Source organism: Lolium rigidum, chromosome 5, assembly GCF_022539505.1.
Source record: "Lolium rigidum isolate FL_2022 chromosome 5, APGP_CSIRO_Lrig_0.1, whole genome shotgun sequence".
NCBI lineage: Eukaryota > Viridiplantae > Streptophyta > Magnoliopsida > Poales > Poaceae > Lolium > Lolium rigidum.
In genome coordinates this window covers 252,072,569-252,098,093 of record NC_061512.1, presented here as the reverse complement: position 1 = coordinate 252,098,093, position 25,525 = coordinate 252,072,569, and the positions used below count along the sequence as shown (strand labels likewise).

The 25,525-nt window shown below is 44.9% G+C and overlaps 1 protein-coding gene across 1 annotated transcript; it reads right to left on the bottom strand.

Moving 5' to 3' along the window:
• Positions 1-233: 233 nt before the first annotated feature.
• LOC124657460 (UDP-glucosyltransferase UGT13248-like) lies at positions 234-1,874 on the bottom strand. Its single transcript, XM_047196010.1, has 2 exons — positions 1,215-1,874; positions 234-959 (listed from the first exon to the last, which is right to left on the bottom strand). Exons 1-2 carry the CDS (start codon positions 1,872-1,874, stop codon positions 234-236), a joined length of 1,386 nt encoding a protein of 461 aa, XP_047051966.1.
• Positions 1,875-25,525: the final 23,651 nt, after the last annotated feature.

Sequence of the window (25,525 nt, the reverse complement as noted above, 5' to 3'; positions counted from 1 at the left end):
AGGCTATGTCTGTTTTTTTAAAGAAAGATAAACGACGGCAAGATGCGAAATTAATCAACAAGAGGAATGATGCTTATTTTAGTTTCAGTTCACGGCCAGCTAACAACCGGGCTGTTGTTATCGCGGAAGAAAGAATCGGCTGTCAGTAGCAGGTCACACATCATGGATCGAGGAGCCGGCCCGAAATGAGGCCACGCAAATCCACAGGACCTCGACAAGTAGAAGTAGGGCGATCATTTTGCCGCGCGATATTTGGAGAGAAAGTCGGCGATGTTCCTGTCGGAGCTCCCGCCGTCGCTGACGGCCGCCTTGGCCTTCTTCCTCCACTCCGCCGCCTTGATCATGTACGTGCCCTCGCCGCCCATCACCTCCCTCACGCACCTCTCGACCTCCTCCTTCCGCACCACCCCGCCGGCGTCCGGGCGCGCGCGCACGCCGACGCGCCACACGTCCTCGATGTACTTGGCGTTGGTGGGCTGGTCCGAGAACTGCGGCACGGCCACCATCGGCACGCCGGCGCTGAGCGCCTCGACGGTCGAGTTCCAGCCGCAGTGGGTGACGAAGCAGCCGACGGCGGGGTGCGCCAGCACCTCCAGCTGCGGGCACCACGGCACGATGAGGTCTCCCCGCGCCTTCGCCGTCGCCGCGAAGGCCTCGGGCAGCTTGGCAGTCTCCGTGGCGCGGACCACCCACAGGAAGGGGCTGCTGCCGGCGCCGCAGAGGCCCTCGGCGACCTCGGCCATCTGGTCCGGCCCCGGCGCCACGATGCTGCCGAAGGAGGCGTACACGACGGAGCGGGGCGGGTGCGCGTCCAGCCACGCCTTGGTCACCGCGGTCATCGGGGTGTGCAGGTGGAAGCCGTAGGAGACGTCGTCGGGGAGGCGGTTGTCCAGGTACGCCGACGGCACCGTCGGGCCGATCGTCCTCGCGCCCAGCGTCGACGCCAGGTACTCTGCCTCCTGTGGATGCACATCGATGGCAGCATTGCTCAGATTCAATGGCAGGAAACTATTAATTGCACGCTAATTTGGACAAAGCTTGATTTGCATAGGTTGGCATTCATGAACGATCGACATGCATGCATATAAGTACAAACACGGCAATTAACAGCAAGAAACGGCTGCGCGTGAGATACACGTTGCCATTTGGCGCCGGGTGCGAAGAATCTGTGTGTGTAATATTCGAGATGGAGGTCGAGGTCGAGGTGTGCTTACCTGCGGCTCGAGGTCGTGGAAGGAGTTGACGAGGACGTGGTCCACCTTGTCCAGCCCCGCGAACTGGTTCATCAGCATGTTGCGCAGGGCAGTGCGTTCGTCGGCGGCCTCCGTCAGGACCCCCGGCACCTCGTCGGCGGCGAGGCGGACCTGGAGCCCGGCGAGCTCGAGCGCCGCATCACCGTCGCGCATCGGCACGGGCACGCGCCCAGCGCGCGCGTGCGTGTACACGACGTCCACGGCGCACGTCTGGGTGAGGAACGCGGCGCACGCGGCGCCGTGCCGGCGCGCCAGGGGCACCACCCACGGCATGAACGTGTCGTACACCACCACGCGCACCGGCCGGCCCTGCGCCGCCTCGGACCGGAGGAGCTCGTCCAGCGTCTCCGACCCGGCCGCCTCCAGCCGCTCGAAGTAGGGCCCCTCGTGGCCGCCCAGCTCGGCGGGCCCGCCGCCGTCGCAGCCGTCGGAGAAGGCGGCGACGCGCACCGAGCCCGGGGAGGGCTTCGTGGAGCCGACGACGAACCGGGTCGCCGCGACGGTGCACCGCACGCCGGCGTGGGCCGCGAGGCGCTTGCCGAACTGGAGGATCGGGTTCAGGTGGCCCTGGGCTGGGTACGGGACGAGGAGGATGTGGGTGGTTTCGCCGGCGTGCACCATGGTTCCGTCTGCTGGGTGATCGGCCGGCTAGCTCGATCGGGGAAGACAGTTTCTGTGGCGGCTTGTTGTTTGTGGGAGGACCCGAGGGAAGCTGGGGTTTTATAGCGGTAGCGGAGCTCCTCTACAACCGTACAACGGAACGCAATCGATCATGCACGCTAGCTCTCCTTCATCGTTCATTTCTAAATTTGCCTCTGAGGTCTGACCACAGCTCACGTTCTGGCTACAGGTCACAGATATGTGCAAAATAGAAAGCATTAGGTGATCTACATTCTACAGAGAGGAATCCACCTGCACAGCTAGGTTTCCAAATAAAACTCGTACACAGCTAGCTGGTGCCTGTGCAGTTGCAATTTCTGTTTCCTATCCTCTTTTAGAGACAGTTGTAACTTCCCAAACTTTCAAGTTATGCAAATTTGATTAGGTTTCCATTTTTTATACAAACTTCACTACAGAAAAGTTTAGAAGGAAATTGGTTACATCTCAAAGCATATATAGCTCTCACCGGCCTCCTTAGCCGGTCCACTGAATTCGTTGTCACATGATTCCTAGATGACTGATCCTTTTGCACAAAAATTTCTCTTAATCTTTTTTTTGTCATGCTGCCCCGCTAGAACTTCCTCTTCTGCGTCGCAGGTAGCAAAAACTTCATACCGGGAAGCAGGAAGCACTGCAAGTAGGGAGGGCGGGGGGAGGGGGTGGGGGGGGGGGGGTCTTCCGATCGAGGTGTAGCGACGAAAGAGTTAGGGTCGACGAGCATTCCAAACCAGTGAGAGGCGAACATGCAATGTGCATGGAGAGCACATGGATGATGGCTCGATGAGAGTGTAGAGGAGAAGACGAACTAGTTCTAGAGTTATACCTTGACACACCTTTATATGGATGGTGATGATTTCCGGACCGAAAACCAATGATCAATAGAGTAAAGGAAATAGATCTTAATTATGGTGTATTAGTAGTTCAATTACATATAGGCTAAGTACTTGTACTAACAAGAACTTGCTTTTGTTCGAAAATAAGGAGCAATACAGTACATTCAAAATAATTAATATATGAATGAATTGTAAACTTTCACAACATATACATCAAAGATATATACACAACCCCGATATATCAACTGCAGACTCCCAATTATTTAACAAATGTGGCCAATTTATGCATGCATTGTTTCTAAGAGGAACACATACAATATATTAATTATGCAAATTTCCAAACTTTCCAGTTATGAAAGTTTGATTAGGTTTTCTTTTTTATGCAAACTTCACTGTAGAAAAGTTTAGAGGGAAATGGGTTACATCTCAAAGTATATATAGCTCTCACCGGCCTCCTTCGCCGGTCTACTGAATTCGTTGTCACATGATTCCTAGATGATTGATCCATTTGCACTCCTCGAATTTCTCTTACTCTTTTCTTTTACCATGCTGCCTCGCTAGAACTTCCTCTTCTGTGTCGCATGTGGCAAGAACTTCATACCGAGCAGCAGGAAGCACTGCAACTAGGGGAGGGGGGGAGGGGGGGGGGGGGTCAGACTTTAAGATACATATCTTTTGGAAAAAAATCCTATAAGTATAGACATATCTGCTAATTAATTGGTAACGTGGGGCATCTATTACAGAATCATGTATTTAAAAACCAAATTAGGTCCATATATTTTTATTTCTATGTACCACCGAATTGATATATTTCTTCAAGATGTTTACATGTAGTTACTTAAAGTTATAGGTCCATATTTAGCTAGCACTTAAAGTTATATATTTCAATTTTATTAGAAAAATCCAGGCTTTAAGTTTACCTTCTTCATTTTTCTCAGAAACTGATGTGTGAATCTTTGCTCACCAATCACCACCCCTATCGTCTAGTGCCGTTGATCGGGTCGATCGTAACAAAACTGGAGTGTTGCATATCATGACTAAAGCACAAATGACATTTTTTTTAGCAACCCCACGCATTTCATTAACAGAAAATCAAGTTACATGAGTAAAAGAAAAAATGTGAAAACTAACATACATAATATGAGTAAACAAGTGTGATGAAAATTTGAAAAAAAACTATCCCTAGAATTTTCTGTACTTGCTGAAGCCAGCGGCCGCCGCCAAGACGCGTGTTGGAAGAGACGCTGAGCCTCCACTATTGCGAGATCCAAAAGACCACCATCTCCAACGAGGTTTTATGAGTCGATGAACATGCTTGCTGCAAGCGACATGGCACATCCCACCGTGGCACATCGACCGAGGGACGTCCCTTGCTACCTTGGACCAAGATCCGCCGCATCTCATCGACGGAGTCGAGGAATAACGATAAATCCACCACCTCCGGACAAACAACCTTGCCCCAGAGTATCCACCTCGCCCTAACCTCCATCTCCGCCATGGATAGCGACGGATCCCAGAGACACGACAATAAACAGATCTCGCCAGATCTCATGAAAAGCGAGGAGACCAAGTCACCGATCTGAAGGATAGACAAGAACACGATGGAATCACCTCTGAGACGCCGCCGTGAAGGCCGGCTTCGGTGTGGTAGTAGAGTTGAGGTGGATTTATTCGCCCCGTGCACCTCTCACCACCCTCAACAACACACCATAGAAGACAAACCCTGACCTTAAAAACTCGGCCATAACGGAGGAGCGAGGTCCCCTTCCCTGCTGCCACCGTAGCGGCAAGCGGAGGAGAGGAGACTAGCCCTCATGCCGGCAGATATCTGGATGTGGGAGAGGTTGTCGCCTTCGCCTCCTGTCGCGAGAGACAAAGGGGGAAGGGAGTTTCGGCCCTTTGGGAGAGAGGCGCGAGGCCTTTGTATTTAAGCTACACACTTTACCTGCGCTAGGGCCTAGGGGTAACATGTATTAACTCCGCTACAAATTAACTGACGTGGCTATATTTGGATGTAGATGTATCTACATATCCAAATATGATGCATTTAGATAAAAATACGTCTATTAATTTGGAATGGTGGTAGTACTACGGTGTTAAACTAGTCTTCGATCTCATTATATGCACGTTCAGATGGTTGTATGCAAAGTGCAATGCTTAAACTTTTTAAATAATAAAATACTCTTTTTTCGAATAAGTATACATGCTCAGAGTCAGATATGCCTTTTCAAAGTAAATAACCCAAACAACGTTTTCTTTGGGCTTGCGGGTAAACTGGAACAACGTTGGCTTTACGGGTAAACTGGAACAACATTGTTACGTGAAATAGGATCATTAACACGTGTCAATTGATCATGTTTCAAATAAGCAATGAGAGACGCGTGCGTCGGTGGCACTGCTTGACACAATGCTTGTTATGCTGCTGTTGATTGTTTCCTTTGGCAGGTGCCCACGACGACGTAGACACGACGGCAGCCGTTTTTCCGCCGCGATATAGTGGAGTGCATGTAGTAAACCAAAATATCAAATTAATGTATGGTGCCTGGGCCAAATGCTCGCGTACCTCAAAGCCAAATATGTGACTCCGTGAGCATAGATTTACAGATATTTGCTAATCACTCCCGTCATCCCATGACGTGATCGCGGCGGTTCACGAGACAAAATTGGAGTGGGAGTGCCAGGAGATGAGCGGCTACGTGTGTCATTGCCCTACGGGCCAGAATATAGGAAAAAGACATGCGGACTTGGTTGCTACCTGCGCTGACTTATTTTAACCTTAAATTTGGGATGAGAATAGATTGCCACCGGCATGTTCCATTGGTGGCCGCTGTTCTATCCTCCTATCCGCGTAGAACAAAACAAATATCCACAATCTGTTCGTGTTGTGCTAGATGTTTCAAATGGCTATTTCGCAAACTCTAGCTAAAACATTTTTTGGTTCCTATCAAAATTTTATGTATACTCCGTAACTTATATGGCCTCTTGCTATCCCGTTGGAGCTACCCGCATGACACTCCTCCTTAGCGGAGCGGCCGATTGCTTTTTTTTTTTTTTTTTTTTTTTTTTTGAGAATTCGACATGTGAGCTGCATGATATATTAGGAGCAGCCGATTGTTAATGCCCATTAACATCTAACCATCACAGGCCTGCTCACTTGGCTACTCTAAAAGGGGCTTACTCGTTTTTGACACCATCTCACCAAAGTGAGGAAATAACAGATTACACCAGTTGTTGGTGTCTTTTTTGCAAAGACTACAACAGTGGTTTATTGTTGCAAGGAACACCACATTTTGCTATAATTATTTGCATAGAACACGTACAGAAAAGTAATTAAGCAGCTTGATGGCCAATTAGTTAGTTGGGCTTACTGTTAGGCGGCCCAGCATGGCAATTTTTCTACGTTGTTTGCCGCATCGTCAGTTTTTGTAATTTTTAAAATCATAATATTTTTTAAAATATGCATATTTTTAAAATCTGAACATTTTTTAAACATGAATTTTTTATTAATTGAATATTTTCAAAAATAAATTTGAGTATTTCCAAAATTTGGACACTTTTCAAAATCTAAATATTTTCATGTTCTGAACATTTTGAAAATAAAAAAAAATAAACCTGGACATTTTCCAATTCTATTTTTTTAAAATCATGAACTTTTCCAAATATAAACAAAATTTAAACTATGAACATTTTTTAATCTGAATAAATATAAAATCTAGAACTTTGCAATTCTGATTTTTTATGAATTGATTTTTTATTTATAAAATTTCAATATTTGAATATTTTTCGTAATCTTAACATTTTTAAATCTATTTATTTCAAAATTTAATTTTTTTATTAAAATTTAAACCTTTTCCAATTTTGAACATTGATGTTGGTGGCGGTGCGCCTGCACGCACGAGGAGGCCGAAGGTATTCTGGCTAGGACCAATGGGTTTCCTCGTGTTGCTGGTTGTACGGATTACTCAGTGGCGCGCCACCGTCTATCTTTAGGGTGGCCGCCTCCGCCTGGTATAGCACGGACCGCTGACAACGGGACTGACTAACTAGCCATCAATTGTGTTCATTGCTGATTATAGGTTATATGCAAATAATTACATTAAAATGTAGTGTTCCTTGCAAAAATAAACCACTGTTGTGGTTCTATGCAAAAAAGACACCAACAAGTGGTGTGATCTGCTATTTCCTCCACCAAAGTTGATGTTAAGCCCTCTTCCACATCATTTAGTTGGTATATTTCTTGGAGCCTCTCATATCTATCGGGATTTTTAGGATTCCGCAAAGTTGGCTATGACAATTTGAGTCGACGTTGTCGGGCAGCTCAAGATGATCATTAGAGAGTCTATCATTCTGACGCATAAACACACTGGGACAAAAGGTGATTATAGTTTCCACATGCATCACCTATCGACATGTCGTATCCTATTTGGACGTGGCAACCTACAACGTGGTGTGGCTCCAGATACTGTCCGTAATGCTGAAGGAAAAAGGAGCGGTCGAGGACATGATAAGTTGTTTTGCCTGGCATATCTGCATATTAATTGGTAATGTTTGGACCCATAATAGCAAATAAGGCATGTATTATATAATCACGTATAAAAATCCTAAAATAGATCCATAGTACATTTATTTTTGTGTACCCCGTAAATTGATACTCACTCCGTTCCTAACTATAAGTCATATAGTTTCTGGCAGGTAAATTAAGGAACACACATTTAGGAAAAAAATACACCATGTTTGGTTGTGATTAACCCTAGACAATTGAGGTGGTCTAATAGAGGACTTTGCATAAGCTAAGAAAATCTAATCAAATCTCTAAAAATATTATCCGTACAAGTGGGGCAACACATTAAATGTTATATTCTGAATTTTTTCTAAAAAACCTATATAGCTTATATCTATGAATGGAGGGAGTATATTTCTTCAGGAAGTTTACATGTAGTTACTTGTCACCTACATGTAGTGGTTTTATTTTCCAGATTTTCTTAGCACTTCAAGTTACATCTTTTGATTTTTATAAAAAAATATCCAGGATTCAAGTTTACCTTCCTCAGTTTTCTTCTTCGAAATTGAGGTATGGATCTGTGCTAGTCACCACTCGTGTAGTCCAGTGACGTGATCTTACTATATGAACGTTGAGAAATGCATTTTCAAAATACTCTTTTCGATCTAAAAGTTAAAACTAAACCTCCAATACTTATTATAGATTGGAGTAAGTAAATAATTCAAACAAGCGTCACCCTATACGGGTGAATTGACTTGAACAACGTTGTCCATTGATCACGCTGTAGAAAGGAAATGATAGACCAGTGTGCGTCGGTGGCACTGCGTGACACACGACGTGTGCCGTGCCTGTTGTTGCTTGCCTACTTTGCCACGACGACGACGTCGACACTGACGGCACAGCCATTTCTCCACTGCAGTACTATAGATACGGTGCCCAGGGCCAAATGCTATAGCGCTTCCCCTCAGAGTAAAACCTCCGGGATTTAAGCGGTATTTCTTCCGACTCAAATATGTTGACTCATATTTACATATAGATGTATCTAATCACGACTAGATACATTTGTATGTAGTCAATTAATTTGAATAGATGGAAGTACAAGTTTTGCATCGCCTCATCACTAGCGTCATCCGGTGAAACAACTGGAGTACACGGGAAGCGATTGGAAGCAAGCTAGGCAACCTGCGCTCGCGGTCAAAGGCAACGCCGAGGCCACGCACGCCCATGTGCATGAAGCGTAGTTCGAGTAACACATGGACGTATAACTTGAACAAGTTTCAAAGTCTAACTTTTTATTTTTGCGAATTGCTTCAAAGTCGAAGTAGTAGCTAGTCTTGGACCTCGCCATGCATGTTCAGAAATACGGACCAGTTCAACTGTCCGGGACGACCGTCGACCGATGCTACTTGTAGTAGTATAAGCACGCTGCCACCGACAAATACGCATCACATTTTCTGCCTACAAGTGTATTTGTGATCATGCTAGTCGCAAGAATGTCAGCTGATATGTTAGAGGTTGTCCAGCGGACAAAACCAAAAAGAGTCAGATTAGGTTTTGAATGAGTCGTTTATAGTACAAAATTTTATACCAGTTCGCAATCTCCTAGGTCTAAGTCAGTTGGGGACTATGTCAGTTGTAGGAGTATATAATTTGTGCAGGTTCAACTAGCCCTTGACCTTACTACTCACTACGGGAGAGCACAGATGTGTCAACGGCCATCGTGTGTGCCGACGGCCAAATATCGGGACCGTCGGCACAGAAGCCTCCAGACCGCGGCGAAAAGGATGGCCGTCGGCGTTAAAATGGCCGTCGGTACATGCCGGTTGTGCCGACGGCCATCGTCGGCACAGTTCTGACCGTCGGCACAACATTTTTTTTTCTTTTTTTTTTCACTACAGATCTGTGCCGACGGTTATCCGTCGGGCATAACTTTTTTCTATTTCTGCACAACATTCTTCAAAAAAGCATAACTAAATCATTCTAATTGAGAAAAATAAGTATAATATATCAAATTTTGCAGAAAAACAAGATCTATCGTAGAAAAATATAAAAAATGGAATATTTCAAATACCTAAACAAATCTTCTTAGAAATGAGCTATAATGTTCGAGGTTTCATGGCTTTCACACACGCCAAAAATAAAAAGATGGCCGTCCGTGGGTCGGATTAGAAATGCGCGTCTGGGGTCTTACTTCCTATCCTATGGCCCACACACGTGCCAAATATGATCTCGTTTCGGCAAACTATGCCATGCCGAGGCCGTTTCCCACCTCATTTCCCCTGAAATCCATAGAACTCCGGACGTGATAGCCCTTTTCGTGAAGGGTTTTTTAAAATAATTGCCGTATCCCAGTTTTAACAAACGGAATAGTTACTATGCCATATAAAATGACGTCACGCGGCACCGTGAGATTTTTTTGACTTCGTTCATACTGCCATCTGACCAAAACAGGACCCTCGGGACATGCGGTATCGCCGTACCGAGCGTGCTGGTGTACCCATTCGCGAACAAACTAAACGGACAAAAATTAGCACATATAATGAAGCGTCGTTGAACTAAAAATAATTTTTTTGGAATTTCTGGAGCGACGGATAGTTGACCCTTAGTTCAAATCCGTTCAGTTTCCAGCGGATTAGGCGGGACACCGCTAGAAGCCGCGTGGGTTCTCAAAAGTCTAACGCGTGCACATGTCATGTGATAGGTGGTGCGTAGATGGTCTACTATCATCGCACAGAGATTTCACTTCATACTAAAATGCGCCCCACGTAGCTGCTTCACAAATAAAAATCGTTTGGGCACGCTAAAAATGAAAAGATGGCCGTCAGTGGGTCGGATTAGAAATGCGCGTATGGGGTCTTACTTCCCATCCTAGAGCCCACATACGTGCCAAATATGATCTCGTTTCGGCAAACTATGCCATGCCGAGGCCGTTTCCCACCTCATTTCCCCTGAAATCCATAGAACTCCGGACGTGATAGCCCTTTTCGTGAAGGGTTTTTCAAAATAATTGCCGTATCCCAGTTTTAACAAACGGAATAGTTACTATGACATATAAAATGACGTCACGCGCCGTGGGATTTTTTTGACTTCGTTCAATTTGCCATCTGGCCAAAACAGGACCCCCGGGACATGCGGTATCGCCGTATCGGGCGTGCGGGTGCACCCATTCGCGAACAAACTAAACAGACAAAATTAGCACATATAATGATGCGTCGTTGAACTAAAAACAAATTTTTCGGAATTTCTGGAGCGATGAATAGTTCACCCCTAGTTCAAATCCGGTCAGTTTCCAACGGATTCGGCGGGACACCGTCGGAAGCCGCATGAGTTCCCAAAAGGCTAACGCGTGCACATGTCATGTGATAGGTGGTGCGTAGGTGGTATACTATCATCGCACGGAGGTTTCACGTCATACTAAAATGCGCACCATGTAACAGCTTCACAAATAAAAACCGTTTGGGCACGCTAAAACTGAAAAGATGGCTGTCCGTAGGTCGGATTAGAAATCCGCGTCCGGGATCTTGCTTCCCATCCTAGGGTCTACACACGTGCCAAATATGACCTTGTTTCGGCAAACTATGCCATGGCCGTTTTCCACCTTCATTTTCGATAAAGTCAGTCAAATTTAAACTAGAGGTACTTGATCTAATGCTCATGATTTTTGGGTAAGTTAACTTTGTAGGTTCAAAAGATGATATGGATGTCATATTTGTATTCCTCTCATTTTTTTGATCAATTTAGACATATTATTTTCCAAATTCGCATTTACTGATATTAATTATTCCATATTAAATAAAAAGACAAAAATAAAATTATTTAATTATTTTTTTTAAAATTCTATATTATTATTATTTATATATATTCATTGTTGTTTACTTAAGTAATTGTTTAGAATTCAAAAATATAGAGGTGTGACATCACGGTTAAAGGGTTAATATGATAGATATGGTAATATTAACATCAAGGTGTCATTTTTTTCATGGAAGCTCATCCGAAGAGAACCAAGATGTTAAGCGTGCCGGGGCTGGAGGGTGTGAGGATGGGTGACCAACTGGGAAGTTTGACCACAAGTGCAATTTGACCTAAGATTAAGTAGATTAAGTGTACTAAGTGTGATTGTGAAAGATTAAAAAGTAAAAAAGTAGAAGAAGAAAAGTGAAAAAAATAAAAAAATAAATTTATTTTTTCAAAATTTATTTTTGAATATTTTTTCGAAAATGAATTTGAAAATTTTGAAATACTATGCCGACGGTTAAACCGTCGGCACAAAATTATGTGCCGACGGCCAGTCTGTGCCGACGGTGGTTGGGCAGTCCCCGACCAGAACTGTGCCGATGACGCTACGCCGACGGTCACCGTCGGCACAACCTGTGCCGACGGCCTTCTGGACCGTGCCGACGGCTGGCGGCCGTCGGCATACTCCATGTCTCCCGTAGTGACTCATGTTCAGAGATAGGACCAGAAGGGCATCTTTAGGGCTCGACACAAGCGGATCATTCTAAATTTAAATTTAGACCGCAAATACCTCGCCGCGGATACTGGAGTGGATCTCTCAAGTGTCCTCCTCTTCCGCCCCCGGTTCATCTCTCATCAGCGATCCAGGAAATATAATTAGGGGTTGCATTAATATTTGGCCAAAATGACAAATCTTGAGGGTTAATCTAATCTTTACTAAACTACAGCGGCTGTATCCACTTGTCGTTGTCCGTCCTGCCATGGCCGGGGCTAATCGCAGTTGCGCTGCCTGTTTACGGTGACATAGTATATCAATGCATGTTGTAGTATGCAAGTCGTTAGCGTAACCTTTATGAAAGTATCATCTCATGAATATTACATCTATCAGAGTGTTACAACAAAAACATTGCAGATCCAAATGTCGAACATTTATTATTATAAGTCAAAGTATACAAACCATTCAATATCCTCATTGTTCTAGTGAGGATGCCATTGAGATTTAACTCCGACTCTAAACATCTTACAAACCAACGAAAGTACAAAACTATAACAATGGAGCTCAGTAACTTGTTTAGGTAGGCTGTTTGGCTCATCTACGTCTACTCGAGAGTCTCTCTACTGCTCGGTCTTGCCCTCATCAACACCATAGACTATGCCTTGGTCCACACCTTCAGTTTCGTTGTAGTAGACTTCATAGCTGCCTTCGGGTTCTTTGGTGTAGTCTCTGTCTTTGTTCTCATAGTCTAGCAAGGAGTTCAGAATAAAAGAATGAGTACGAGCGTACTCAACAAGTTTAACCTAAGAAAAAGGTTTCTGGTGCAAGCAGTTCAGAATAAAAGAATGAGTACGAGCGTACTCAACAAGTTTAACCTAAGTTTACCAGGAAGTTGTGACTAGTGCATGTTTTCATAAACATTTTTTCAAAAGGTTGATTTTATGTTTTAAAACTCTTTCCATCAATCTTTACAGGTTGAGTAAAACTTCATGGAATTATTTTCGCGCCACATTCGCTGTTCTTGCCTACAACATAGAGTGACAAGCCACAATTAAATACACTCTGCAAAGGTACGCTACTTTACTGACAAGATATTCTTATCCTTGTTACTAACCAGGATTACCTTCAGGTCGCACTTTTTTGGTGTGGTGTCCAATATAAGATTCAAACCAACCATTACTCTTCTACACAACTCTGTATACCCACGCTTTCGTAGCCATGAATTTGTCTATGTCTCTTGCCATACTAGGAGCTCATTTTGTCAACACCGTCGGGGAGTTTAGGAGCCTTCCATCTATACTACATAGGATCGCAACCAGATACAACCCAAGTCGCCTGGTCATCCGTTGATATGCGAAAGGAAGATGGTCCACCTGACATTCCCCAAAGCCATTATATATCTCATGATTAACACGTAATATAGGACGCAAGAATCACTATACAATTTTTGTTGTTAGTCCTATCTGAATAGATACCTACTTGCAATGGAACCTCCACCAAGAACTCAAATCATGTTTCCATTCCCCACCACATAATCATATTCATAATTAGAAAAGTAATGATTTGTTTTCTTAATGTAGGAATGATACAAATAGTACTTTGAAAGTATTTGATATAAAATAAATCAGTGGCATGAACATGCCTTGAACTTGCGTGAGAACTGCAAGATAGTGCAGTTCTATGCTTCTGTTCGACCCGAGAACTTGGATTCTGAAAAGGTGGCATCATTTTCTCGTAGGACAATGATTAAAGAACCAATTGATGATATGATGCATACTAATGATATGCATTTAACCTCTTTGTGTGTTTTACCCTTTGAGTGGAATTGTTTCAATATTTAAATGGTTTATATTATTTAGAAATTAATAGTGAAATCTTGAATATTTACTTCATTTAAAACATAAATTATTTATTTTAAATGAACTGATTTTATTTTATTTTTCATTCTAAAATCCAAATAATTATTTTGCATTTTCTTGATATTTTTTCTAGAATTTGAAAATTATTGTTGTGATTAAATAATTCAATATTATTTTGGATAATAATAACTTACATCAAAAATCACAATATTCTCTTCATTTAATATTTGCTTTAAAGGAAATAATATAAGTATTGTTGGGTATTTTTTATTTTGTTGAGGCCGGAAAATCTATATTAGTATTAATAGATTTTCTATGAATTATGGGATTTCTAAAATAATCCTAGCCCCACCAGTTAAACCGACCCACTAGGTTAGGTCTAATCGACTGGCTCGGTCGGGTTAGCCTACCTAGACCAGCCGCGCCATCCCTCGCTCTCCCATCTCTCTCCTGTCCCAGAACACCCATGGGATTGCGTCACCGGCGCCAGTCGATTCCCGCTGGCTCTGGCCTGCTCCATCACCTCTGTCGGTTGTCATCTGTTCTATCTTCATGTCCACTTCAATCCGTTTTCTTGTCTCTCGTGGCCATGCGCACCCTTCTCGGAAACCTAAACCTAGGGTTTTAGAGGGATGGCTCTGTCGTGCTCTATTGTACGTCGTAGTGGTTTCTTGACGTCTTGGTGATCTCGTGGTGCTTGTGAATGCGTTGGTGTGTGTTCTTCTTCCGGGTGTCACCGGTTGACGTTAGTTCCATCCTTGGACTCACAATCGTCATAGTCACGTGAGCCTGCCTCACCATGTCGTGGTGGTTGCTTCCCAGGCGCATGGTAAGGTCCTTCATCTCTTCTATTTCTCCAGCTTCCTCTACTAAAGCTCTACTCATTGATTCTTACGGTTAGAGTTCTGGTTCTCTATCTGTTGCAGTATATTCTTGTTCTAGCGGTCATATGTTGTTACTTCTTGATTGGATACCGTCACTATTGGTCACAGACTTGTGAATTCGTCTCCTTTTGTTTCTCAACTCTGTTAATTTTGATAGTTAACATTTGTGCATTCATCTGGGATGCTTTCTTAGATGATTTAGATTACTTTTTTTGATTCACGGTAGTTGCTTTACTTGCAGGTGGTCATGTGCTTTGTGATCATGGATCATGAACTGCTATTCATTGTTTGGGCCTTATTTTCCCAAACTTCCTCAATCCATTAATTGAGGAGTCATGTTAAATGAGGTCTAAGTAGTTTTTGTTTCATACATTGGTTTGTATCATGATAATTATTAATTGGTATCACTATTCTGGCTTGCAGATGATCATATGTCATATGATACTGCTCACTGTTGTGTTAAATTCTAGTTGAACATTTTCTACCTTCTTTTTCTTAATTTTCTATTAAGGAATGGAAGTAGAGAATGTTTGAATTTGTTTGACTAACCAATTGTGATTGAATCCTGAGTATGACATAAAAAAATTCCTTTGCATGTGCCATCAACTGGTTACTCCAGTAGCTAGTATAGGCATTGGAAATCCCTATATGTATATGCAGACTTGTGCAATCAATGGCTATTGGGTAAGTTGTCAATAGAGCGGCAATAGGTGACCTTGTTTGGTTGCCACTACTAATTTACATGTGGGCTAAATATGTAGAACATGGATATCTTACAGGGTTGGTCTTTGTTGGCTCCTGTAACCGAGATATGATGCACTAGGTGGCTTTTAATTACTTTTGGGTGTCCATGTTGTGATGTTGCTTAGTTGGATTTGCTGTTGTGATATCTGGTTCAAAGATACATGGCTTTCTTGTCTTGCTAAACGAAATTTGGTGCTATGATTTCCTATAGTCCATATTAGTTACCACTGCAATTTCTTGTCTGACCAAATAATGTTAAAAACCTAATCAAACAAACCATGGTTGATGATGTGTGCTATTTGGATGCTATAAAGCTATAGGATCAGATCTCAGTTTATACCGCTCCTGGTTCTTGTTATTGTTGATCTTTTAATAAGCATCTGGATGTTGGAAAACCTCCTTCTTGTGGTAGGCTTGCACCTCCTCGCTCCTTCACTTAACTCTAGTGATTTTATATCACCATATTGGATTTTGGTTGGTCGGTTTGTGGTTTGTGATGGTCTGATGATTCTTTGGTTTGTTATGGATGATCTGGTGTTCTTGGTAAAGAATGGTGATGAACTGATTTGCTATTCTTGGATGATCAGTGAGAATGGTCGATGGTTTCTGATGTTGCTGTGCTAAGCAGTCGTGGGATGCATGCAAGTAATGTTGTTTTTATACGGTGCCTTGGGGCTTCCCTTGGTCGACAACACAACCATGCAAAGTTGTGAGTAACATGCCTGCTTGTTGGTGCAAGTTTCTACTAAGGTTCATTCCCCTTTGTGCATAAGCTTAGCCGTCAAAATATCTCAGTTATTTTAACCATTTATTTTAACTATTGCCAAAAAGGTATTTCCGTTTGTGTGTGTTTGTTTCGCAGGTCTTACAACTGAGAAGAATATCATCAAGATTTACTTTAGGGTTTTCTTTTTCTTCAAAATCTTGTAAATTGTGATATTCTTTTTTTTTTGTAAAAGCAATGTATATTTTGTTAATATCAATAAAGAGGTATTTTCCTTCATTGCATAATGTTTGGCTTTATGTATTACTTGTCTTGTATAGTATTCTGAAGTTCAAATTCAAATATGTTTTGAATTTTATAAGTCTAATTCCAACTTCCTCCCCCTAAACCATAAGATTAACAAAGATCATATCAAAATCCATAGCACTCAACCGATGAACCAAAACCTAGTCACCACTTAAGAGAGACTATGATCTCTTTGTGTTTTGTTTTGAGCGCAAAAAATTTCCCATGTTGTAAAAATGCATGAATGCAAATGTACATAATCCTAAGTCTACCCCTTATTTGGTCTTAAATGTCGGGATGTTACGCTACTGGCCGCTGGCGTGGCCGAAAGGGCTGGCACCGTTGGGCGGCAAATGCGAGCCCCAAACCGCGCGCTCAACCTATGCGTGGCGGTGCCCCCTCTTGGCGCGGCGGCGTTTGGCCCTATAGATGAACATGATCTGCTGCCTGTTGCGGTCACGATGACAGTCCACCCACCTTCGGCGTGCCCGACGTCGTCCCAACGAGCTCTCTCCACCAGAAGCGATGCCTCCATGTTGACATCGAAGTGAGCCTGTTCCGTTGCCACCACCTTCGCCGCCTGTGCGGTTACCACAATGGCCCGCCCCATCTCTCGGTTGTCCCAGTCCACCCGCGGTTAGTGGCCCCGCCTAGCCTCCACCAATGCCGCACGCGCTGGACGGTGTGTCGCCGCCAGTGGCCCTTGGGCGGCATTGCGCCTGGCCGCCCTCATATACGTGGCGGCTTGCCGCTCGACAACCATGAGCTTCTGAGTGGTCTCGTCGCGTTGGGCGGTGCGGAATGACTCGAGCAGAGCCAGCTGCTCGTCACTCACGTCGGGTGCGTCGTCATCGTGAAACTCATGGAGGCCTTCGTCCTCCCAATATTCGGCCGCTGGCGGGTGCACCGTGATTCCCATCAGCTCGTACCACACCATCGCGAGAGCTGAACGAGCTCCATCCAGCATGGTGTGAGCCTTGGATGCTATGCGGCGAGCTGAGGCCACGACGATCACCCAAGCAGTCAATACAGACTCCTCCTCGAATGCCTCCCTATTCGCCTTCCGTGCTCTGTCCTTGCCTCTCCATACGCCTCGGGCAAGGCAGGCGCCGCCTGCTCCCCAGCCCCTCGATGTATGGCTCAAACCGCTCATCGCGAGCGTATGCGGTGGTTCCCCCACCTCGAATATATACCTCCTGGATGGCGAACACCGCCGCGTCAGCATCGTCGGGGTAGTGCTTGCGCGTCCCTCACCCAGGTAGCGTTGTGGTCGGCCATGGATGTTGTGCTCTGTTTAGGGTTTATGTTCCCCCGGCTGCAGCCCTCTTACACCCGCGGCCATGGCGGGAACGACCGAGCAAGAACGCTGGAAACCCAGAACGAGCGCGGAAAGATTGTTTCTTAGATTATATAATTATCTAAAACGTATCGCGCCAAGATACACTGCATTGTGATTGTGAAAGAACCTCCTATGTGAATTATTGAAGTGTCATCTAGACGTGGCAATTGATTAGTAAAATCGAAACGGAAAAGGCCATGGGCATGTGATGGACCAGCGTACGCAGCGTGTGCTTCTTCCTCAGTGGCACGATGCACGAGGAGTGCCGTCGCCTGCTTCTTCTGCCCAGGAGCGCACGACGTCGACGAGTCGACAGAGCCGTTTCGCCGCCGCAATATATGGCGGCCGGGACAAAAAACAAAAATGCTCTGGTGCGATGTCAACCTAGAATATGAGACCTGCGTCGTCGTTTTCTTCTCGTGACGTGGGTAAGGACTCTGTCCACGTTGTCAGATATGACGTCGCCTGATGGCGTCAGCGGCGACACGCACGGCTCTGCGTCAGGTTCCGTTGCCGTTTCCGTTTCACAAGTCAGAACGCTGCCCGTTCCAACGTTCGTCTAATTCTGTTCGTAGATGGCGTCAGGCCGCCTGCTCGTCGTCAGTTTCCAGATCCCGAGGAGTCGGTAGGTAGGTTCTTTTAATCCAACTAGATGATATCCCGCACGTTGCGGCGGAAATCTTTGCTACTCGGTACAATTTTGTAAAATTGGTCAAGAGAACAACCCGATATATGATTTCCAAATGTCACATAATTTGGTTCCCACATCGGCGAGAATAATTACATATGGCATTTGTAACTTCAACCTGCGATCTTAAAGTACAGTCTGTAGTAGGCAGATTTAAATGACACACATTACATGAAAACCTCAAGTGACTGAATTAGTAGCCAACAAACCGAGCTTGTTTTCCTGTCTCAAATTTGGTTCGATGGTAAAACAAATATTAGAGAATGTACTACTTATGAAATGAAGTTAGCATTTATTTGTAGAAGAAAGAATAGGTGAGTTATGAATGTAAAACCTTCATAAAAAATATGAATGTAAAACCAAATAAACCTTACGCACTTCCAGTTGTAGGGTGCTTAGGGAATACATAGATTGTTACAGGTTGTATTCCAACGAATTATTCCACCTTTCGCAGACAATTAAAATCAGATAAAAGCAAAAACATGGTGACTGATCAGCAGGACTCACGTAATATAAGAGATGTTGAACATAATGTTTTTCTTGGAACCATGTTAATTTGATCAACGAATGCGTGCAAATGAGTCGACATTTGATTTGTGTACTGCTTTTGCAATGTATGTAATCAGAGATTGGGCACGTGAATGGAAAGGCCCCATTCCATCGTCTAGTAGCTCTGAATTGAAGGCTGCAGTCCACCTTCCGCTAGAATATGTCATAGCTAGAAAGGGGAATCATATCAGAGAAGGATGTAAAGATAATTAATAATGGTATTCTGCGAGATCTTGTGCAATCCCTTTAGCCGAGCTGACCCTAGCCTAGCCTCCCGCACCCCAACCCTCCCGCCGCCGGCAGCGCCGCCGGGGCAAAGATCTCGGGGCGTGGCGGCGGCAGGGGCCCTCCCTCGTGACGCGTCGGGAACGGCGGCCAAGGAGTCTCTCACGCGGCGGCGGCCCTTCCGCCTCCCGGGGCGGCGGCGGTCGGACGAGGATGGAGGGGCGGCGGCGGTCCTCCCGGGGACGATCCAGCTGCGGGCTGCGGCCTCCCCGCATCCCATCGGCGGCATGCCGGCGGTGGTGGCTGGTGGAGGCGGGCAACGCCTTTCCCTCCGCCTCTCGCCGGTGAGGGGCGATGATCTTGGGCTTCTCCCGCGGTACGAGGACGCCCGGGGCAGCAGCCTTGGGTTCGACGGTGGAGGTGACCCTCTTCTTCGCTGGAGAGGATCGGCCTGCGGTTGGTGGTGGTGGATCTTTTGATCTATCACCGCGTTCCGGCGGCGAGATGGAGGTGCTTGGAAGCCGACGATGGTGTCGCCGGTGGAGGGTTGGAGTGGCCAGCCCAGGATGGTCGCCGACGTGGGGGCCCGACCTGAATAAAGGCGGCGGTCCTAGGGCCTCTCTTGCGTGAAGAGGAGGACCTACCGGAGGCTTGGACTCGTGATCTGGCCGGAGTGTTGAGTTCCGGAAGGCTCCGCCGGCGAATGTAACAGTGCTTTTGCCTGGAGTTTGCTGGATCGGAGGTATTCGGTCGTGCGCACCCATGTTTTTATTCCGACCGCTTGGTTCTGGAGGGAGCAGCACGAAGCTCTTTTTCTGTGTTGACACCAAGTGACTATGGATCCATGATGAAAGTCGGAAGAAGAGAATTTCATGAAGGCCGGAGAGGAGGACTAGCTAAGGGAGGTTCAAGTCTCTGCGCTGTTAAGGGACTTGCTTGGTGTTCCGGGCTTCACGGCAGCGGTATGAAAGTGGGGGCGACAACACAGGTGAAGTGCAGAGTCCTACCTTTCGGGGTGAAAACCCAAGGTCTCGCCTTAATTGGTTGTGCCTGGCAATGATCTTGGTGGAGGCATTGTTTTGAGAGCGGGGACCATCTTCAGGGTGAAAACCTAAGATCTTTGATCGGGCGACGACGGTGTTTGAGCACTGTTCCCTTCTTGGAGGCGTCGTTTTTGGAGAGTCTGTAATTCAGGTGTTGTCTTGGCGGTGGATGTATTGCTGCTGTTAGGCCCGAGATACTGTAGCGGGACTTTTGTTTCTTAGTTTTCTTTTCTTGTTTTTTGGTTGTGTGCATCCGTAGTGCCATTGAGGTGGTGCGTTGTTGCAGAGGCTGGGTGTAATTGGTATCTTCTTGATATTAATATATTCTCTTTATCGAAAAAAAAGCCGAGCTGACCCACTTCCACTAACAAACAGAGATAACTTGAGAGAAAGTCATGGCCAATCATCGCATATCAATCAGCCAGGAAGAACACCAATTTTGGGTAATTGATCTATAAATATATTTTTTCTTTTGACAAATAAAATACATTATCTATAAATATGTGACGGGATGTTGATATCGGCCGACAGTTGTGATATTGATTTATGCGGCATGTTGCCAATCTCAACTGAAGGTGAGCGTATATTGGTACATGGCGACCTTGGACATGAGTTCAGCAGTATCAATTACAAAAGCCATGCAAAATTAATCTACTCGTACAAATGTAGGAAAATGAGTACCTCCAATGCATGATGGCATCGTCTTCCTCGAGTGTTTCCGTACCATAGTTGAGAAAATATCTAGAGCAAATGTAATTCATCAATAGCATCTCAGCAGGAAGGAATGACGCGAAACACCAATATGACAGTGCCACCGACGAACTCTCAAATCATCCAAATTTTAACCACTCCAGCAGTGCCACCGGGCCAATACAAATAAACCATCATAGTGGGGAGTAGATAGGCCTGAACTCACAAATCATCCATTTTTTGACCACTCCAGCAGTGCTACCGGGACCGGGGAGAGAAGATCGCCTGGTTGATCTAGTGCCTTGATTGCAATGCGACGACGGGTGCGTGATCTGGAAGGACCGAAGGAGAATTTCGTCTTTGAGGCCTGGGATGAGGAACACAATCATCCTGTGGAGATATTGTATCCTGGTATATAAAAGAAGGGTAGAATGAGATGCTACAGAAGGGGAAGAGATGTGCGTGTCATGGAATAGGAAGGGGAGAAGACGATGCAATATTTCGGTCAAAATCCTCCATCAGTTTCTTATGCATTTATTTCCGTGAAGCTGTAATGGGCCGATTATAGTGCCACTGGTCAACGTCTGGAGTAATGACCTGGGATGCATGCGGTTAGTAGCTATTTTTTCTAGAAGCGTAGGGATTATAGATTTCTTTATGATGCAGTGGATGACATGGTGAATGATGGTGTAAGGCTTGCGTGATTTGGCAAGTTAGGATTGTTCAAGGATGTTTGTGTAGGATAACGTTACATAGAAAACAAAAAATTTCCTACCGCGAACACGCAATCCAAGCCAAGATGCAATCTAGAAGACGGTAGCAACGAGAGGATTATCGAGTCTCACCCTTGAAGAGATTCCAAAGCCTACAAGATGAGGCTCTTGTTGCTGCGGTAGACGTTCACTTGCCGCTTGCAAAAGCGCGTAGAATATCTTGATCATGGCGCCACGAACGGGCAGCACCTCCGTACTCGGTCACACGTTCGGTTGTTGATGAAGACGACGTCCACCTCCCGTTCCAGCGGGCAGCGGAAGTAGTAGCTCCTCTTGAACCCGACAGCACGACGGCGTGGTGTCGGTGGTGGTGGAGAAATCCGGCGGAGCTTCGCTAAGCGTGCGGGATGTGGTGGAGGAGAGAGGCCGCTAGGGTTTGGGAGAGGGCGCCGGCCATCTAGGTGGTGCGGCCACCTTGGTGTTGTTGGGGTGGCCGGCCCCCTCCCCTTGGCCCTCATTATATAGGTGGAACACCCAAGAGTTGGTCTACAAGTCTTCGAATAAGACCCCAAACCAAAACCTTCCATAACACATGAAACCTACCCAAGCTAGGACTCCCACTAGAGGTGGGATTCCCACCTTCCTTGGGAGGGGTGGCCGGCCCCCCTTGGGGAGTCCACTTGGGACTCCTCCCCCTTAGGGTTGGCCGGCTATGGGAGGTGGAGTCCCACCGGGACTCCGCCTTCCTTAGTGGTTTCTTCCGGACTTTTCTAGAACCTTCCATAGAACCTTCCGGATCATTTTAAATCTTATAAAATGACTTCCTATATATGAATCTTATTCTCCGGACCATTCGGGACTCCTCGTGATGTCCGGGATCTCATCCGGGACTCCGAACAAATATTCAAACTCCATTCCATATTCAAGTTCTACCATTTCAACATCCAACTTTAAGTGTGTCACCCTACGGTTCGCGAACTATGCGGACATGGTTGAGTACTTACTCCGACCAATAACCAATAGCGGGATATGGAGATCTATAATGGCTCCCACATATTCAACGATGACTTTAGTGATCGAATGAACCATTCACATACGATACCAATTCCCTTTGTCACGCGATATTTTACTTGTCCGAGGTTTGATCATCGGTATCACTCTATACCTTGTTCAACCTCATCTCCTGACAAGTACTCTTTACTCGTACCGTGGTATGTGGTCTCTTATGAACTCATTCATATGCTTGCAAGACATTAGACGACATTCCACCGAGAGGGCCCAGAGTATATCTATCCGTCATCGGGATGGACAAATCCCACTGTTGATCCATATGCCTCAACTAATACTTTCCGGATACTTAATCCCACCTTTATAACCACCCATTTACGCAGTGGCGTTTGGTGTAATTAAAGTACCTTTCCGGTATAAGTGATTTACATGATCTCATGGTCATAAGGACTAGGTAACTATGTATCGAAAGCTTATAGCAAATAACTTAATGACGTGATCTTATGCTACGCTTAATTGGGTGTGTCCATTACATCATTCAAACAATGATATAACCTTGTTATTAATAACATCCAATGTTCATGATTATGAAACTAATCATCCATTAATCAACAAGCTAGTTAAGAGGCATACTAGGGACTCTTTGTTGTTTACATATCACACATGTACTAATGTTTCGGTTAATACAATTATAGCATGACATATAAACATTTATCATAAACATAAAGATATATAATAATAACCACTTTATTATTGCCTCTAGGGCATATCTCCTTCAGTCTCCCACTTGCACTAGAGTCAATAATCTAGATTACATTGTAATATACCTAACACCCATGGCATTCTGGTGTTGGTCATGTTTTGCCCTAGGGAGAGCTTTAGTCAACGGATCTGCTACATTCAGATTAGTGTGTACTTTGCAAATCTTTACTTCTCCATCTTCGATGTATTCGCGAATTGAGTGATAACGTAGCTTGATATGCTTCAGCCTCTTGTGTGACCTTGGCTCTTGTGCATTGGTGATGGCACCCATGTTATCACAGTAAATGATTAATGGGTCCAATGCACTAGGAACCACACCGAGCTCTACAATGAACCTCTTCATCTATACCGCTTCGATGAAGCCTCCGAAGCCGCTATGTACTACGATTCCGTTGAAGACTTCGCCACCGTGCACTCGCTTCGAGCTTGCCCAGCTTACTCGCAGCACCATTCAATATAAACACGTACCCGGATCGTGACTTAGAGTCATCGGGATCGGTGTTCCAACTTGCATCGGTGTAACCGTTTACAACGAGCTCTTGGTCACCTCCATAACAAAGAAACATATCCTTAGTTCTTTTCAAGTACTTCAGGATATTCTTGACCGCTGTCCGAGTGTTCCATTCCTGGATCACTTTGATATCTGCTAGTCAAACTAACGACATGCGCTATATCCGGTCTAGTACATAGCATGGCATACATGATAGATCCTACTGCCGAGGCATAGGGGATATTACTCATCCTTTCTCTTTCTTCTGCAGTAGCCGGTCCTTGAGTCTTACTCAAGACCTTGCACTAGTAACATAGGTAAGAACCCTTTCTTGCTTTCGTCCATTCTAAACTTCTTTAGAATCTTGTCCAGGTATGTACTCTGTGATAGCCCTATTAGGCGTCTTGATCTATCTCTATAAATCTTGATGCCTAATATATACGATGCTTCACCAAGGTCTTTCATTGAAAAACTATTATTCAAATAACCTTTTACACTGCTTAATAGTTCTATATCATTCCCAATCAATAATATGTCATCTACATATAATATCAGGAATGCTACAGAGCTCCCACTCACTTTCTTGTAAATACAGGTCTCTCCATGACACTGTATAAACCCGAAGTCTTTGATCACCTTATCAAAGCGTCGGTTCCAACTTCTTGATGCTTGCTTCAGTCCATAGATTGAACGCTGAAGTTTGCATACTTTGTTAGCATTTTTAGTATCGACAAAACCTTTGGGTTGTACCATATACAACTCTTCCTTAATGTCTCCATTAAGGAACGCCGTTTTGACATCCATCTGCCAAATCTCATAATCGAAAAATGCAGCTATTGCTAACAAAATCCTCACAGATTTTAGCTTCGCTACAGGTGAGAAAGTCTCATCGTAGTCAACTCCTTGAATTTGTCGGAAACCCTTTGCGACAAGTCGAGCTTTATAGACAGTAATATTACCATCGGCATCTGTTTTTCTCTTGAAGATCCATTTATTTTCGACGGCCTTTCGGCTATCGGGTAAGTCTACCAAAGTCCATACTTTGTTATCATACATAGATCCCATTTCAGATTTCATGGCTTCTTGCCATTTGTTGGAATCCGGGCTCATCATCGCTTCTTCATACGTCGCGAGGTCCTCATCATTGTTATCCACAATCATGACATTTAGACAAGGTTCATACCAATCAGGAGTGGCACGTTCCCTTGTCGATCTGCGAGGTTCGATAGTTTCCTCGTTCGAAGTTTCATGATCATTATCATTAGCTTCCTCTCGTTGCCGGTGTAGGCGGTATAGGTACAACTTCCGGTACTTGCGCTACTCGATCAACGAGTATAGATTCATCAATCTCATCGAGTTCTACTTTTCTTCCAAGTCACTTCTTTAGTGAGAAATTCTTTCTCAAGAAAGGTTCCGTTCTTAGCAACAAAGATTTTGCCTTCGGATTTGTGATAGAAAGTGTACCCTATAGTTTCCTTAGGGTATCCTATGAAGACGCATTTCTCCGCTTTGGGTTCTAGCTTGTCCGGTTGTAACTTCTTTACATAGGCTTCGCAACCCCAAACTTTCAGGAACGACAGCTTAAGTTTCTTATTAAACCATAATTCATACGGTGTCGTTTCTACGGATTTTGATGGTGCTCTATTTAAAGTGAATGCGGCTGTCTCTAATGCATAACTCCAAAATGATAACGGCAAATCAGTAAGAGACATCATAGAACGAACCATATCTAAGAGAGTTCGATTACGACGTTCGGACACACCGTTTCGTTGTGGTGTTCCTGGCGGTGTCAATTGTGAAAGCATTCCGCATTTCTTTAAATGCA

Coding starts and splice junctions, on each gene's coding strand:
- LOC124657460 (XM_047196010.1), bottom strand. CDS start 1,874: ATGGTGCACGCCGGCGAAACCACCCACATCCTCCTCGTCCCGTACCCA. Junction 960..1,214: donor TCCACGACCTCGAGCCGCAG/GTAAGCACACCT, acceptor GTGCATCCACAG/GAGGCAGAGTACCTGGCGTC.